General features: G+C 40.3%; 1 protein-coding gene across 5 annotated transcripts in view; it reads left to right on the top strand.

Moving 5' to 3' along the window:
* The window catches only part of INPP5F (inositol polyphosphate-5-phosphatase F), an 83,815-nt gene that overhangs the window by 37,041 nt on the left and 28,860 nt on the right, over nt 1-17,914 (top strand). For 4 of the 5 annotated variants that reach the window (XM_026494259.4, XM_044382196.3, XM_044382194.3 and 1 more), the window contains 7 exons: nt 922-1,058; nt 10,606-10,734; nt 10,959-11,126; nt 11,231-11,287; nt 13,794-13,992; nt 14,539-14,718; nt 15,623-15,690. In XM_026494259.4, coding sequence (XP_026350044.2) covers nt 922-1,058; nt 10,606-10,734; nt 10,959-11,126; nt 11,231-11,287; nt 13,794-13,992; nt 14,539-14,718; nt 15,623-15,690 — 938 coding nt within the window. Of the gene's footprint in view, nt 1-921; nt 1,059-10,605; nt 10,735-10,958; nt 11,127-11,230; nt 11,288-13,793; nt 13,993-14,538; nt 14,719-15,622; nt 15,691-17,914 lie in introns of those variants that run through there. The other variant, XM_048218879.2, reaches the window with a different exon arrangement.

Below are 17,914 nucleotides of genomic sequence, written 5' to 3'. Positions count from 1 at the left end.
CCCCGTGTGTGGGGGGAGGGGCAGAGGGAAAGGAAGAGAGAATCACAAGCAGACGCCCTGCTGAGCACTGAGCCTGACCTACGGGGGCTCCACCTCACAACCCAGAGATCACAGCCTGGACCGAAATCAAGAGTCTGGCACTTAACTGGCTGAACCACCTAGGCACCCCTCAGATCTTCTTTCTAACATAAAGGGTGGCACACTGTAGATATTCTTTTGTGCTTTGATTTGATAATATAAATTATTATATGATTTTATTATCTCCTTGTTCTATAAATATATCCGGTTTATACATGTAATATATCAAGAAATTATTCCTTGTCAGTTCCTAGACCATGCCTGATTCTTTTTTACGTCTGCATAGTACTCCACAGAGTGGATGTGTCCTGGTTTATTCAGCCATTCTCCTATATCTGGACAATCAAGTCGTTTCCAGTATTTTGCAATTACAAACTGCGGCAATGAATACACTTTAGTGTACATACTTCTGGGTTGGTTGTGTATCTTCAGGGTAAACTCACAAGAGTGGGATTAGTAAGTTAAAAGTAAGTGCTTATGTTTTATTATTAGGTATCACTAAATTTCCCTCCAGAAAAGTTGTATCTGTTTTTATTCCTGCTAGCACTGTATGACATGCCTGTGTCCCCACAGCCTGGTTAGGGAACGTGCTGTCATACCTCCGTATTTTCCCCGATCTGATGGATGAAAATGGTATCACTGCATTTTAGTTCACATTTCTCTAATTATAAGTGAGATTGAACATCTTTTCACATATGGAAGGCCATTTATATATCTTTGTCATGTGCTTTACTTTAAAGGGTTATAGCAATGTATATTTTGTTGTTAGATTATTTGTCTTCAGCTTGCCGGGACAGTAGCCCTTTACAGATACCAGACATTGGTGTGACTTTTCTCTTTCAGATCTTCCATGGTGGCTTATTTTAATTCGGCAGAAAGCGTTGGTGGGCAAACTTCCAGGAGACCATGAGGTCTGTAAAATTACCAAAATTGCTGTGCTGTCACTTTCTGAGATGGAACCTCAGGATCTTGAGCTAGAGGTAAGGTGGGAAGTCTTAGGAAATTTTATGGAAACTTAATATAAATATAATAACAAATAGGAGGATTTGGTTTAATAGACCAAAATCATAATTTTAGAGCTGGATAATATTTTTAAAGTAGTTTAATCCTGTGGCTTTCAAACTTCACTTTAGTAATGGAAACTTTGTTTCACAATCTGAAATCTAGTATATCAGATGCATGAAGGCAGGGCTGCTTTGGGTGAGGTGGTGATGCGGGGGAGGGGATCCTTGGGCCCCCCGCCCACGTGGCCGCTACTGGAAAGCCACTTTCTGCTTCTGGGGAGCCCTAGGACTCTGCAAAGTACAGTTTGAAAACTCCTGATTTGGGGGAGAGAGAGAGGGTAGTCAAGAAGGTGAGATTTGACTTACTCTATATGCTTTTTTACCTCTATTTATTGAAATTTTTCAAGCATATATTTCTTTTGTAATTTATTTTAAAGTTTGTTTGTTTGTTTGTTTGTTGTTGTTTAAAAGAAAGAAACCACCGATCTAGTGCAATCTTTTAATTTTTCAGGAGGGAACCAAGCCTATAATAGAGGGACTTAAGGCCAAAATAATGAGATTTTCCAGGGCCAGTATTTTTTTACCACGCTGTACTGCCTGCCACCTGGTAGAAGTAACCCAGGAAAGCATTCGTATCGTGTTTGCTGTTGGTGCGGATAATGGCATTAGGGGTATCATCACTCCGCCCTAGTCCTTGGCTATCTTTTTTTTTTTTTTTTTTTATGATTTATTTATTTATTTTGGAGAGAGAACGAGCGTGGGGGTGGTGCAGAGGGGGAGAGAGAGAGAGAAAGAATCTCAAGCAGACTCTGTGCTGAGTGGGGAGCCCAACATGGGGCTCGATCCCATGACCGCAAGATCATGACCTGAGCCGAAATCAATGGTCAGCTGCTCAGCCAGCTAAGCTGCCCAGGCGCCCCAGCCCTGGGCTATCTTGATCGGTGTGTGATGTGGGAGGCCCTGAAAGTTACGTGGGCTATCACATTTAATCCCTCAGACCACGCTATAAGGTAAGCTCTGTTGGCTCCACACTGTACGGATGAAGAAAGGAGGCTTGGCAAGAGTTAAGTCACAGCTGGGAAATGTGGGGTCTGGACCTGGGCTCAGGCCATCTGGTCCTGTATCACTCTGCTGAGTTGCCTCGCTGTTTACTAAACAGCAGGTAACAGGCAACATAGCACCCACTGCCCCACAATTCTATACGTGTTTTTTCAGACTGGGTTCTTGGGGAGGAAGTTTGGGGACAGGGTTAAATTGTTTTAAAAAATAAGTAGGGGCACCTGGGTGGCACAGCGGTTAAGCGCCTGCCTTTGGCTCAGGGCGTGATCCCGGCGTTATGGGATTGAGCCCCACATCAGGCTCTTCTGCTATGAGCCTGCTTCTTCCTCTCCCGCTCCCCCTGCTTGTGTTCCCTCTCTCGCTGGCTGTCTCTATCTCTGTCAAATAAATAAATAAAATCTTTAAAAAAAAAATTGTTTTAAAAAATAAGTAAAAATGTAGCTATTTTTATGCTTCATATTTTACTGGTAGTTTGACAATCTAATTTTAAGAAACCAACACTGAAATGAATTTAAGAGGGGGCGCCTAGGTGGCTCAGTCAGTTAAGCCTTTGGCTCAGGTCATGATCTCAGGGTCCTGGGATCAAGCCCCACTTTGGGCTCCCTGCTCAGTGGGGAGTCTGCTTCTCCCTCTCCCTCTGCCTCTCCCCCTGCTCCTGCCCTCGGTCTGTCTCTCAAATAAATAAATAAAATCTTAAAAAAACACGAATTTAAGAGGACCCTGATATTCTCTTTATTACAGGAATCAAAAAAAGAGGAGAGTACTTCATATTCCCCTTTATTGGTACTAAAGTTAGAACATTATTCATTATTGCTGATCCAGAGACAAATTCCTTAGATAGCAATTGGGCCTATTAAAAGCAGGTCTTTGTAGTTTTTATTTGCATTTTATTGTAGGGAAGAGCAGCCAGACTAGCAAAAGTTTTGTTAGTTTACTAAACCAATAAATCTGTCATCAGTGTCTTTGGATAGCGTTGCTGACAAATTGAAAGATCAGCGTGGCTTTCTGTCGCCAATCTTTGTCTTGAGGGGGGGCACCCCTTGGGCTGGCATTCTGGTCTGAGCATTAAGCGTGGGGACCCTGGTAGTTAGATTTAGAGCAGACGACCAGCTTGTCTAGCACTTAATCCACCTGTCAGTCATCAGTCTGCACATTTGCACTCCCAGCCCTGGGGTAATGTACTGTCGCTCCTCACCCAGAAAAGCTTGGGACCCGTGTTGGATTTTTCAGGGAGGTTTTCTGATGCCCTTTTGCCCACCAATCTGTAACATTTTTGAGATTAGTAGCTGACTGTTGGATAAAGCTGGGGTGGGGGCTGTTAGAAAATGACATTTACATGGAATTTTTAAACACAAAAATGTGAATATTACGAAAATTTTAAGAAGTTTTTCATTTTTCACATTTTTCCTTTTTTTCTGTCTTGTACTCTCAAGTAAAACAGATTATCTTTAAATGATTTCCCTCCCGTGAGACAGTTGAATATTTTTACAGCACTGTTGGACCCTATAAGCTACAGGGCTTAGCAGGGGGCATTAAGGGTGTGGTTCATGTTAAGAGTTGAAAATACATAATGATCCTTGTTGATTGGGGGTAAACATGACATAGAGAAAATATTTCCAGATCCCTAATTTTAGTGAATAGTTTGGCATACCTTTCTCTCAAGAGAGTATCAAGTTAGAAATTTGCACTTAAGCCTTTCCCCCTTCTTTTAGTCCTGTTTTGTGGTAGACGCACTTTCCAACAGTGAACAATAGGAGGAAAGGCAAAGAAGGCTGTTGAAATCGTGAATTGCTTATTTTCTGACACATTAATTTAAATCTTTGGGATCTTTATTTCAATTTCCATATAAATCTATTTAAAAGGTTATAGAAGCTTGATAATTTTTGTTATTTTGATTTTTTTTTTTTGGTGTAGTAAATTGTAAATGAGAAGGGAAAAAAACCCCACTACTTAGAAATGATCATTGTCCATGTTCTAGTGGGTTTTAATGGTTATTTCCATTTGCCCCAAGCTCTTTGAAGGAACAATGTTACTTTTAAATTTTCAGAATACTTTTCATTTTTTGCATTTTAACTTTTTTTCCTGTTTAACTCCTCTTATTTTTCATAAACATACTTATGCACATGAAAAGATTTTTTTAAACAAAACAGAGTCTTACATTTCTTTCTACATCTTTCTAATTTGGCTGCTTTCAGTGTTCTCACCCTTGCCCAGCAGGGCCCTCGGGCTCCTTAGTGTGATCACTGCCTCAGATTTGCTAGGGCCTAGTCTGTCTTCTGTAATTGGAGCAGAAACAGTCTTATTCCAGAGTCTGGAATTAGGAGATTTTCTAGTTTTCTGTCTTGGTTGCCTTTTTACCTCAAGTACAAGGCTTGTTTGCCAATTAAAAAAAATAAATAATTCACATATTATACAATTCACACCCATTTGCAGCATATAATTCCATGGCTTTCAGTATATTCAGTTTCGTGACCATCACTACAATCGCTTTAGAACATACGCACGTATGTTCTCCACGAAGAAACCCCGTGCTCATTGGCAGTCACTCCTCATTTCTCTCCAAACCCCAGCTCCCTCAGTCCTAAGCAGCCTCTCATCTACTTTCTGTCTCTCTAAATTTGCCTCTTCTGAGCACTATTTATAAATGGATCCTACAACATGTGGCCTTTTGTGACTGGCTCCCTTTTACTTAGCACAGTGTTTTCAAGGTGCATTCTGGTTGTTCGTATATAGCGTACCTGATTCCTTTTCATCCCACTGTATGGATCCGTTGCATTTTATCAATCCATTCATCAGTTGATGGCTATTTGATTGTTTTCACTTTTTGGCTGTGCTGAAGAATTCTGTGAACATTCGTGCACAAGTTTTTGGTGGACACTTGTTTTCGCCCCCCTCTACGGCATCCATCTAGGAGAGGAATTGCTGGGTCATATGGTAACTCTATGTTTAACCTTTTGAGGACCTGCCAGACTGTTTTTCAAAGGAGTGTGCCATTTAAAAAAAAATGATCTATACAAAGTTATGCAGCATCGTGGGGTTCAAAGAGATGAGAACATAGATGTTCTTTCTTTTGAGAAAACATCCTTTAAAGTTTTATAGGCTTCTGTCCCACGTCTGCATATCTTATTTGCTGTATCTCATTGCCTTAATAGATAACTGTATCATTTTCCATATTTGGTTTCCCTTTAGACATCTGTTTAAAATTTTAGCTCCAGATGGCCATAGATACCAACTTTTAAAGTAAAATTATTTTATTTTCCTTTTCTTAAACAGCACCAGCAACATCCCTTAATCTTGGTTGTGAAACGTAAGTTGCTAGAGTGATAGAAGAACTAGGGGAGCATCATGGTGCTTGTGGTGGTTTTCTTTTTGAGATCGTGCGTATCAAAGTTGTGATAAGGGCCTAAGCACACACTGCACAGAACTGGCTGGGCCTCTGGAAAGAGGGAAGGTGATCCCACTATCAACACTGTATTTTGTAATACCAAGAGCTCTGTCTAAACAAAGCATCTTTAGACTGGATGTGATCCTAAGAAGTTATTTTCTCTCTCCTTGTTTTTTAGTAGGACTAAACTTAATCCTTTTAAGATTAAAGAATGTACTTGTGATGAACACTGGGTGATTGTAATAAAAACAAAAAAAATGGTAGCCTGCTTTAAAATAAATGTAACCCTTTAAAAAATGATAGCGGTCTATGCTTTTCTAAAGGTAACTACGTGGAATATTCTAAAATATTTATTGAATTGTTTAAAGTAAATTTAAATCTCTATTTAGAAAAATTGGTTTTAAGAGACAGAAATAGACTTCCAGATTAAGATGGTATTGCGATCTGCTATACAGATCACAGTCCTTATCGGGAAAATTGGGGGCCATATTTATCTTAGAATTCAATTTTGGGGGTTTTCAAAAGGCTATTCCATGTATTCCATCTACATCCAGTGAGTCTGGGCCTTACCCCGTAATACAGCACATGAATATTTCCTGACGAATCATAGGAATATTCATACTAAGGGATATAAAGGATGGCTATTAGTAGCCTCATATCTGTTCGAAGCATATTGGGCCATCAAATGAATTTGTAACGAACTTAAAAAATGAACTTGCAGGTTTCAGAGATTTTTAGATTTGGGGGTTGTAGGTAAGGAGTTAAGGGATATTGAGATCGGGCTGTGTTCCAAGCCCAGGAAGGGGATAGATTTTTTTTTTTTTTTTTTAAGAGAAAGGAAAAAAGCAAAAGACATTGCCAGGCCTAGAGAGAAGCAGCATCTTCATGGACCCTACATGGGTGTTAGATTGAACTGATACTCTAGGCCTCCTGGGTTCTGGGTCTAGAATCGCAGTGGGAACGGGAGATTTGGCTCCTGCACAGTAAAGGGAACTTAAAAGGGCTGCAGGGGAGATGGGGGCCTGGAACCATACTTAGTGCTGGAAGTCTGGTGCTGGAGTGCAACTCCCCAGCTCATGAGAGGAAGCTTGTTAGGTTGTCTGCTCTGTGTGGGATGATCATGCATAAGGAATTCTCCTGTCGGTTAAGCTAGTGGCACCTGCCTTGAGAAATACTGATCTGGGCAAAAGATAAGGATCTGAATGAACACACTAGCAATCAGCATGAGGTAGTTGGGGTGGATAGGAGAGATACTAGGGGAGAAAAATGGAAAATGACCACTTGGTTTCTTGCTTAAGGGATCTAGTAGATGGTGCCATCGGTGAGATAGGGCAACCAGAGGAAGAACAAGATTTGGGAAACAAATGTTGATCAGTTTTGGGGATGCTGAATTTGAGAGACTAGTGTGTCAGTAGCTGGGAGATGTTATATTTTTATATCATGAACTCAGAGCCAAAGAGTGGCATTAGCAATGTGTGGCTAAACATACCAGTAGTTGTTAAAATGAAGAGAGGACAGTGTTTTCTAGACTGCATGAAGAAGGGGAAGAAAGCTAAGGGCAGAACGTTGGGAGACACCACCGTCTTTAGAGACAGAAAGGCCAACAAAGAAGACCGAGAAGGAGCAGTCAGAGGCGGAGGAAGAGCCCAGAGTTGTGGGGACCAGAGGAAGAGACCACAGGAGTAATTGTTAGCGTCCTGTTCTCAGAGATAAGGCTTATCCTCTTTGCAGTTGAGGAGGTCGTTTTACTCTGCCTAAGTGGTCCCATTAGGCTTTCCCTCTCTGACCTACCCCAATCAGACCGTGTTCTCACAAGTGACTGTGACACCATTTGTACCCTGCTAACTCATAGGCGATTCTAGGGTTGGGGAATGGATTAAAAAAATACATGTTCTGGTAAACTCGAACAGTGTTAAAAGATGGTAGGAACAGAGGAGAGAGGAATGAGTGAAGGGAAGGTCCTGGTCCTAGAGGGGACACAGCACTCTCCTGCCGAGAGCGAGGAGTGCCTGGGTGCAGACGAGATGGGCGCTTCAAGGCTACTTGAGAATAGCTAGGTCTTGAGCGTCAGCTTTGAAACTTTCCTGCGGGAAATTTTGCTGGCTTGGATACTCTTAAGGAATAGCTGTCTGACAAATGCATAATATCATGTTTTAGAAATTAAAATTGCAACAATCTGTAACTAGGTTTGGGCATATTTTCAATTTCTTTAAGAGTGTTGTTAATATGACCAGATAATTAACATTCTATATAACATTCTAACATTCTATATAAAAATTGCTAACCAACAGTTGCTCAGTGTCGCAAGCAGAGGCAGGGGACTAAGGGGAGAGCCTCTTTTTAGACTGCTTCTCAGGGCACCGGGGTGGCTCAGTTGGTTAAGTGTCTGCCTTCGACGCAGGTTATGACCCCAGGGGTCCTGGGATCGAGCCCCACGTCAGGCTTCCTGCTCAGCGGGGCACCTGCTTCTCCCATTCCCCCCGCTCGTGCTCTCTCGCTCTCTCTCTCTCAAATAAATAAAATCTTTAAGAAAGAAAACTGCTTTTCTACTGCTCCAGTGATTCTGTACCAATGAAGATGGGGGTGTATAGGATATATTCATGAAAGATGGGGAGTGACCTTTTCACAGGACTACTTATATGCATGCCCCACATAGGAATCTGGAGGTTCCCATGTATATTTCAGCATCAGAGATTATTCATTCATTTAGCAAATATTTATTGAGACCTCCCATGCCAGGTACTACTAAGGCACTGGAGATACAGGAGTCAACAAAACAAACATGTCTGCCATTATAGAGCTTCCATTATAATAGGGGGAGGACAGACAATAAATATCAGCATAATAATTATGTAGTATGTTGGGAAGTAATATATGCTATGGGAAATAAAAGTCAGGCAGAGTAAAGGGGGTGGGGGGAGTGCCCGGGGTGGAGATTGTGGCAGGTCGTCTGGGGAGAGGGTGTGTGGGCAGAGAGGACAGCTAGGACAAAGTGTCCGCCCCCCCCCCCAAGGTGGAAGCATTCCTGACGTGCTGAGGAGCAGCAAGGAGGCCAGTGGGGATGCAGCAGAGTAAGCAAGGGGAGGAAGGTGGTAGGAGGTGAAGGCAGTGGAGGGAAGATGAGCTTCTGGTTTTGGACATGTTGAGTTTGAGATGCCTGGTAGAAATTCAAACAGAAATGTTGGGATTTGTGAATCTATAATTTTGGGAGGGAGCTGGGCTGGAAATATCCATTTGGGAAGGAGAAGTTGGCATATAGAAGATATCTGAATCCATGAGATTGGGTGAAATCACTGAGGGAGTGAATGTAGATGGAGAAGAGGGTCAAGAACTGAACCTTGTGGTGGCCAAGACATTAAGAAGTCAAATGGTTGGAAAGGAACCAGTAAAAGAGATAAGGGAGACCAGTGAGAGCCAAGTGTACAGTGTATCAGAGAGGATGAGGGAGTAGTGAACTGTGTCAGATGCTCGTGAGAGGTTAAGATAAGGACCAAGAGTCCACCATTGGGCTTTTAGCAAAGTGGAGGCCATTGGTCACAATGAAGATGGCAGTGTAGGGGAGTAGTAAGGGTCGCGCGCAGTGAGGAGTACAGAGGAATAGGACACTAGCTGGCAGAGGAAGAGGCATCAAGTGAAGGTGTAAGAGGAAAGATACATCAGTGTGTTTCTATGCTGATGGGAGGTGCCCCGTGCAGGGCGGGGAGGAGAGAGCTGCTGGAGCAGTGTCCTCTTGCTTGGTTCTTCTCACCTTCCCTATCAGCTTGAGATCTTGTTAGTTTGACTTACTTTCTGGGAAATCGTTAGCTCAGTTTTGGCAGGACGGCTGTGAGTGACTTCATCTTTAGTCCCCTTGTGTTCACCGGTAGAGCAGGAGCGGCATTAAGTTGTAATCAGGTTGCAAAACCATGTGAATAGAGGTTTTGGTAGCTGTAATTTTGAAAAGGCGTAAGGTCTGTAAGATTCCGTTATGTCTGAATACAGTCCAATTATCAGTCTCCACTTCAGTTTCCCCCCAGCTTTATTGAGGGATAACTGACAGAATTGTCCACTTCCAAATTTCATAGAACAGGAATGCCTTCCCCTTTTTATTCAATTTATAATCAAAGTTTGAACGAGCTTTTTTTCTTCTCATTAAGGTTTTTTTATCCTGTTTATCATCTAGTAATAATTATTTAGTAAGTAAGACACCAATTATAATAGGCATTTAGTAACTGTTCTTAATGAGAGCCTACCACTTAGTGTAGTAATACAACCCGTGTGTTGAAAAAAATGCAGTTAGTCTGCATATGATTAATAGAATCTTTGTGTACCTTTCAGAATATTTGCTTTGTGTGTTGAGCTGCACGAAATTATATATAAAACCTTTGACTTTAACCAGGTAGCCTTCTTTAGAACCCCTGTGCCCTTCTCAACGTGTTCCCATCCTCTTCCTCATCTTTGTCAGTTGGACTACACATTTCCTGCAGCCTCTACTTACTGCTTCTTCAGATTTAACGAATCTGTGGTCCCAAAGAGTATGTTGTCATGCTGTTTCCATTAATGTGTGTGAGGATGGGAGGAGAAAGAGTGATTGAAATGTCCAGCTTTTAAGATTTCCAATAGATCAGACTCTTGACATCTTCTCAACTGAAACACTCCGTTAACTAGCAGGAATGAATAGCACAGAGAGCTGTAAAGTAATGCCCCTGGAGCATAGCAAATGTGTATTTTGCAATATTTTTTACCTTAGATGCTGATTTTCAAAGCATTAATAAGCCCTAACCAGAGCATTTTATTCTTCAGTTGTATTGGGTAAGAATCTACCGTAATTATGACCCTAACCTGAATTTCCTGCCCCTAAATCCTAAGGATATCCTGTCCTATATTCTTTGCTTATCCTCTACGGTAGCTTTCTAATCCTTGAAACCACAGCTATGCTTTCTAAGATCAGTTGTCTACTTGGTCATTTTATGAATGAGGCTTGAGGTTTTCTTTTGACCAACGTGCATGAGCAGTAGCAGCCCCTTCTGCACTCATACCTGAACATTTAACAAGCCGATATAATAACAATGAATTTTCTTTCTCTTCCTAATTATTTAGCTCTGTAAGAAGCATCACTTTGGAATTAACAAACCAGAGAAGATTGTACCATCTCCCGATGACTCAAAGTTTCTACTGAAGACCTTTACACATATTAAGTCCAATGTGTCTGCTCCTAATAAAAAGAAAGTAAGAGTTTAATTGATATGGGCTTGGAATTCATCTTTGATTAGTTTTAAGTTGAAGGGTAATTTTCTTCCCAGTAAACTTGTTTTCAAACTGCTCATCCTATGAAAGCACTATCTGGGCGTGGTCCTTGAGATTATTTTCACTTCTCTCCTAGGAAGTTGGGTATTATCCACATGACGCCATCCATTGAATTCCTGCAGTAATAGTAGACTGATTTCTTACAGGTTAAGGAAAGTAAAGAAAAGGAGAAGTTGGAGAGGAGACTACTTGAGGAGTTGCTGAAGATGTTCATGGACTCAGAGTCCTTTTACTACAGCTTGACCTATGACCTAACCAATTCGGTACAGAGGCAAAGCGCTGGGGAGAAGGACCCCCGTCCCCTCTGGCAGAAGGTACTTCTCTCATAGCTCAGAGCAGAACTGTTTACGGACCCATCTGGCTTCTGTAGTAAAACTCACAACATGTTTCTGAATTCTTCCTTCTCTGCCTTTTCCAGGTTGATGACCGCTTTTTTTGGAATAAATATATGATACAAGATCTTACTGAGATTGGTGTGAGTAATTGTTTCTAAAATAGCCTAAGGAGTTATAATTGCTAAGCAAATATTTTAAAATTACATTAAAATGAATTAAAAATCTCACTGAAGTGGGGTGCCTGGGTGGGTCAGTTGGTAGAGCACGTGACCCTTGATCTCGGGGTTGGGAGTTCGAGTCCCACGTTGGTGTGCAACCTACTTAAAAAAGTTGTGTGTGTGTGTTTTTTTAATTTAAAAAATCTCACTAAAATGTTTTCCCCTCTAGAACGGGAATCATTTAGCTGGGAAAGCCAAGGCGTTATTTAGGGCAATTTACAGCTCCACTGCCTCACCGCAGGCCTAGCTTTTTAGCAGGTTCCCGTAGGATAGAAGTAATTGAAGGCTGCAGAACTAATGTCATAGAGTTCCTATGAAAGAGAGGTTTTGTTTGTACTCATTGGAAATGTTGAAGCACAGTTCCCCTTTAATGATACCGGTCATTTAACTTTCCTGTCTCCTCATCTGGGAACTGGAGGAGACAAATCTCGAAGGACATTCCAGTCCTGCCAGTACTTGAATCAGGGAAGATAGGGAATGTGGGGGGATTATTGCATGAGGTTCCTTCCAGTTGAATGGTTACTGTGTCCTTTACTCTGTCACATATGTCAAAGAATTAGGACTGTCCGAGGACAATTCATTCAGTCCACAAATATGTATAGAAGGCTTGCTATGTGCCAGGTACTGTTCTGGACACAAAGTGGGCAGACAGCCGAATGGGTAACATATTATCTTTTCACTAAGTTTTCAAAAATTTCAAACCTTTTTCTCCTTTCTCTCTCCCCCCCCTTGGCGGTGGTTAGTAAATGACTTGACTTCAGCTGTGTCTACCACTCGATCGCTATCATGCCTCTGTTGAGAATGAGGCTTGAACATGTTCTTGCCTCTTTTTATGAGGCTGATCAAACTATGACCACTGAAATTCAGTGACGGGGAGAAAAATAAAGGTGACTATAATGTGAATTTTTGCTGTTTGCTGACATACTGAGTTCTAATATGTTTGGTAGAGTTTTTGTCAGACACTTGGAATTACCACTGAAACTGACGATTCACTGTACATTTCTCTTTTCCTGTTGAGTTTTGCATGATTGTTAGAACAAAAATACAAATAATGAGGGTGGTGGTAAGAATAATGAAGGCAAATAGACCCTTCACTTCACAATTTTCAATTCTAACCACGTTCCGAAGATCCTATCTGCGTGCTCCATAAAACAAAACCATGCGACAGGTCCTGGCTTATGTGGCTGTGGACGATGAGGTGGGTTTGAAGGTCGATGCGGTGGGTTTGAAGGTCATGCGAGGTTAAGGCTGGCTACAATTGTGAAGATGCAGCAGAAAGAGAGAGAACAATGGCCTGGAGCGCTTCTTACCCTTTGTTGCAGACAGTCAACTGGGAAATTGGAGTATTCTTAGCCTGCAAGGCACAGAAGGGGACAGGTCTAAGTGTAATTAATACTCTCCTAATTATGTTGGGTGACTTTGTAAGATAAGATACTCATGGAAAGGATTTTTTGTTTTGTTTTGGTTCGGTTTGTTCACTATGTGGATTTTAGCTCGGCAAGGCAAGTTTTTTTTTTTTCTAAACTAGAAAATAGGCTCAGTCGTTAAGCGTCTGCCTTCGGCTCAGGGTGTGATCCCGGAGTTATGGGATTGAGCCCCACATCAGGCTCCTCCGCTGGGAGCCTGCTTCTTCCTCTCCCACTCCCCCTGCTTGTGTTCCCTCTCTCGCTGGCTGTCTCTCTCTGTCAAATAAATAAATAAAATCTTATAAAATAAAATAAACTAGGAAATAGAGTCAGTCTTCTGTGCTCATAATAAGGTAATCAGAGTTGGTTGTATTCTGTTAAAGCCTTGATGCAATGGGGAGTTAAAAATCAACCTGTACATTGTGGGTTTTTTTTTTTTTCCTGTGCCAACGGGAATAATCACAATAGCTACATTTGTTGAATTCTTAGGATAAGGCAGGAGCTAAGTCAAACCCTTTATACATTTTACTCATTCACACAGCCTAATGCGGTAACAGTTTCTCCTATTTCTCAAATCAGGACGTGGAGGCATGGTGAGGTTAAGTGATTTACCTGAGTAAGTGGTGGAGCTTGAATTTGTTACCCAAGCAGTGTGGCTTCTCTGCTGAGGACCCTCTCAGGCAGCTTTTTTTTTTTTCTTTAAAGAAATCTCTACACCCAACGTGGGGCTTGAACTCACAACCCTGAGATCAAGTATCATGTGCTCTATCAGCCAAGTCAGCCAGGTGCCCCTCAGGCAGCTGCTTTTGAATTGATCACCATAGAGAAAGGGAAAGGCTCTTCCCTTTGTCCTTTTCCCTCCCTCCTTCCTGCCATCCTCCAGTAAGCAGGAAACATGGTTAAAAAATAGAAGGTTTCTGCTTCTAGGAAACTCACAAACATGGGCTGGCTTCTGTCTGGGTTGAAGCAAGCAGCTGTGCTTGTACAGAAGAGAAACAGCACGATGCTTGTATTGTTTTCAGACACCAGACGTGGACTTTTGGATTATCCCCATCATCCAAGGTTTCGTGCAGATTGAAGAACTTGTGGTTAATTATAATGAATCATCTGATGATGAGAAAAGCAGCCCAGAGACCCCTCCCCAGGAGTCCACCTGTGTCGATGACATGCACCCACGATTTCTAGTGGCTCTCATTTCACGCCGAAGTAGGCACAGAGCAGGTGAGTAGAGGGCTGAAATCGTGTGCTAGTTAAATTCAGACGAGGATGGTAAAGCTGCAGATGTGTTGAAATGCTAATGACAATAATGGATTTGGAAACATAATTGGTTTCAAAGTGCTCAGTGACTCTAAATAGTGTGATGTAATTGGGGACCAATTTCTGGAGGGAGGTGAAGGGGGAAAGTTAACAAAAGCAGGAAGAGAAGAAGGTATATATATGGAGAAGAGAAGAGAGTCACTTGGGATATGCTTCTAAATACCATTGTTCCCACTGACAGCCTGCATCACGGTAATAAATCCTTCCTGAGTGCGAGCACCCTTGGGAAAACCCTTCCCTTTCAGTTCACAGAAAGTATCTTCACTTCAACTTTGAAAAAACAATGATGCATATAGTGATGAGTTTTGGGGAAGTTGTTACCGTTCTGGCTGGCTCTTGCACATTAGAGCCTTCAAGCTGTCCTGAAACACGTACTTGGTTAAGAAGCATATCTGATCAGCCTACATGCTCTTTTTTATGTTGCTGTTTTCTGTTTTCATTGTCTTTTAGGAATGCGTTATAAACGGAGAGGAGTGGATAAAAATGGGAATGTTGCAAATTATGTGGAAACTGAGCAGTTGATTCATGTTCATAATCATACTTTGTCATTTATTCAAACACGAGGCTCCGTGCCTGTCTTTTGGAGCCAGGTTGGGTATCGATATAATCCACGACCCCGACTGGACAAAAGTAAGCCTGTCAGTTACTCGGTTTGCAAATGATGATTTCAGAGAGAATATTTTTTTAATATTAGGTACTTTATAGATTTGGATTTCCTGGGCTAGATACTTCATTTAAAACAATAATGCATGGTGAAATTTAATAGTGATAGAGTATTTGCAAGAAGAATAATGATTGTTGACAATCGAAGTAAGTTATTTAAAAATAACAAATTCCCTAACAATAGAGTAAAATATAGCTTATTTCACAGATTTTAAACCGTTGTTTCCTTGGTGAATACTTTCTTAAATGATTACTTTTGGAAAAGGGTAAATGTAGCCAATATTGATAAAAGCAGGAAATATCTGAAGACGGCATCTACAAAAAACCAGATAAGATGCCTTTACTTAGATGTCTCACTGTGAAAAGTTTGTTGTTGTTTTAAATATTGAGGATTTAATTTCTTCCAGTATTTTAATGCTAGCACTGGAATAGCTAGGTCATGTCAGTCTAATCAGATTACTCAGTGAGGTTGATTTTAAAAATTGTTTACAGAATATTTTTCTCTCAAAACTCAATATGTATTTGTGAGAATCCAGTAAACCTTCAGTTTTTAATATTCATATTTGTAGGAGGGTTTGTGGTTTCTTATTATGAACTACATGGAACCCTTTCTAACAACAGGCCGGATGCATGAACAATAAACATCCTAGCTTCACAGCGTGCGCTTCCGATGTAGTTCGGTTCAGTCTGATTGGGAAAAAAGGAATCCGAGATCTTTGACTTTGCATTTTATTTTAAAATCCTGGTTTTGGACCATCTTAGTTACATTTGGTTGTCAAAGTATTGAAACGTAAAAGTAAAGATGGAATAAACACTAATTTCTGTCTCAAACATTAGAAGGAAAAATAGATTTTGTATCACTTCTTTGTAGGTGAAAAGGACACTGTTGCCTATTTCTGTGCCCATTTCGAAGAACAACTGAAAATTTACAAAAAACAGGTGGGCTTTGATCTGTAGTAATAAAATGTTCCTTCGTATTCAGCCATGGTTATGTATCTGTTTCTTTAAATTTCATGAAAATAACAAGGTACTATTCGTAATTAAGCAAGATGGCATCTTGTCATGAAGTCAAAGAGCACATAAGCTGAGAGTATTTTCAATGTTCTTTAAGAAGAATTATCACTGAATCAGCTACTTTAGACTGTGTTTAGAGAAGAGATCAGTCTACTGTCAGTTAATTATTACAGGCCAGGACGTATCTAGAGTAAGAAGTGAAAGGCATCTCTCAGTACCACTTAGTTCCGTCTCCTGAAGATAACAATTTGATATGTATCTCAGTGTCTTTTTTTCTCTGCCCATCTTTCTTATGTTTTCTTGTGTAGGAATGTGATCATGTAGACTAAAATCAAGTGAAAACTCTTAAGTAAAATTCCAAGTTCAGTAAGATGACCAGATTCAGATATGAGATTCATACAGAACAGTCAGTAAGTCTTATCCATTAGCAATGACCAGTCTGAATGTGTAATGCTGTAGGATGCATTTTTCTAACAGCAACAACAAAAAATAGGAAGAGATAACCTAAAACCCAATAAACATACAAAAAAGGTAGCATGTGTATGGAGGCGGGAAGTGGAAGAAAGAATGACTAAGAACACAAAAGAAAACCTGAATAAACGGAGAGAAAATACCATGTCCCCAGAGTGAAGGATTAATACTGAATAGATGTCAGTTCTTCCAAAATTAATATATAAATTTTGTGCAATCCCAAAGAAAGGCTGAGCAAGAAAATAAAAAGCAAACGCTCAGATTAAAAAAAAAAGTTCGATAATGAGATAAAGGCAAATGGGGAAATGAGAACTCTCACATTGCTAGTGGAATCATAAGTTGTTGGTCCAGCTGTTTTAAATGATATCAATCAAAATAAAATATGCTTATACTGTTAGTCCATAGTTTTGCTTTTTGATATCTACACTACATATTATATGTAGAAATCATTTCCAGGTGGATATGGATCTGAATGTGAAAAGTTAACCATAAACCTTTTAAAGGAAAATATAGAAGGTCTTTCTTTTCTTTCTTTTTTTTTTTTTTAAAGGCCCAAGGCCTTAGCCAAGCCTCTCTTTGGTGCCTCTAGAACATCTTTTTGGCCTCGGGTCTTAATCAGGACTTAAAAAGTGCCAGCCAGTACCTCAGTCTCTTCTGAGTTAAATTCATCTGTGATTTCTAGGGTCAGGCTTTAGAATATGAAGGCCTAATTAAAGTAATGCCCACCCCCCACTCCCTTGCTTTCAGGGAGATCACTCTTGAGAAATCTTTATATGTTTGTATAATTGATCAGACTTGACCAAGTTTGATCAGTTTTGCTGCTGAAACCATAGAAACAAATACATGCAATTAAATGTTAAAAATAAATAAAATAAAAATTTTTATAAAAATGAAAAAATAAAAAGCGCTACCCATAATGAAAAATATTGATACATTTGACTTTACTAAATTTTTAAGTTTTATTGAAGTTTTATCATTTATTTATTGAAACTATTAAAATTAGATACGACTTAAGTCACCAACCATAGTGAAAAATTAATAAATTAGACTTTATTAAAATAAAGAATTTCTGGGGGTGCTTGGCTGGCTCAGTCCAGAGAGCATGTGACTCTTGATCTCGGGGATGTGAGTTCAAGCGCCATGTTGGGTGTAGACATTACTTAAATAAATAATTTAAAAAATAAATAAAAAGGGGCCCCTGGGTGGCTCAGTCGGTTGAGCCTCCAACTCTTGATTTCAGCCCAGGTTGTGATCTTAGGGTGGTGAGATCGAGCCTGCGTCAGGTTCCGCTGCTTGTGCACGCACTCCTACTCTCTCTCAACTAAATCTTAAAAAAAAAAAAAATGAACTTCTGTTTATTAAAAGGCACCATTAAGAGAATGGAAAAGCAATTCACAAAGTGGGAGAACCTATTTCAGATTTCTTAAATACATATCTAGGACAAAAGACTCCTCTCTAGAGTTATTTTTTTAAAAAACCCCAACTTTTATAAAACTCCCCAAAAAAGATGTATGGCCTAAAAGAAAACTGGACAAAAGACTTGAGCAGAGTTCATGAAAAGGTATATTTGACAGGCCATAAACATATGAAAGGTGTTCCACTTCATCAACTATGAGGGAAGTGCAAACTAAAACCACTTACGCACCAGAATGACTAAACTAAAAAGATAGTCTATGCC

This window comes from Ursus arctos, unplaced genomic scaffold (genome assembly GCF_023065955.2).
Source record: "Ursus arctos isolate Adak ecotype North America unplaced genomic scaffold, UrsArc2.0 scaffold_7, whole genome shotgun sequence".
NCBI classification, from domain to species: domain Eukaryota; kingdom Metazoa; phylum Chordata; class Mammalia; order Carnivora; family Ursidae; genus Ursus; species Ursus arctos.
The sequence above is the reverse complement of the archived record's forward strand: the minus strand, read 5'-3'. Positions and strand labels throughout refer to the sequence as shown.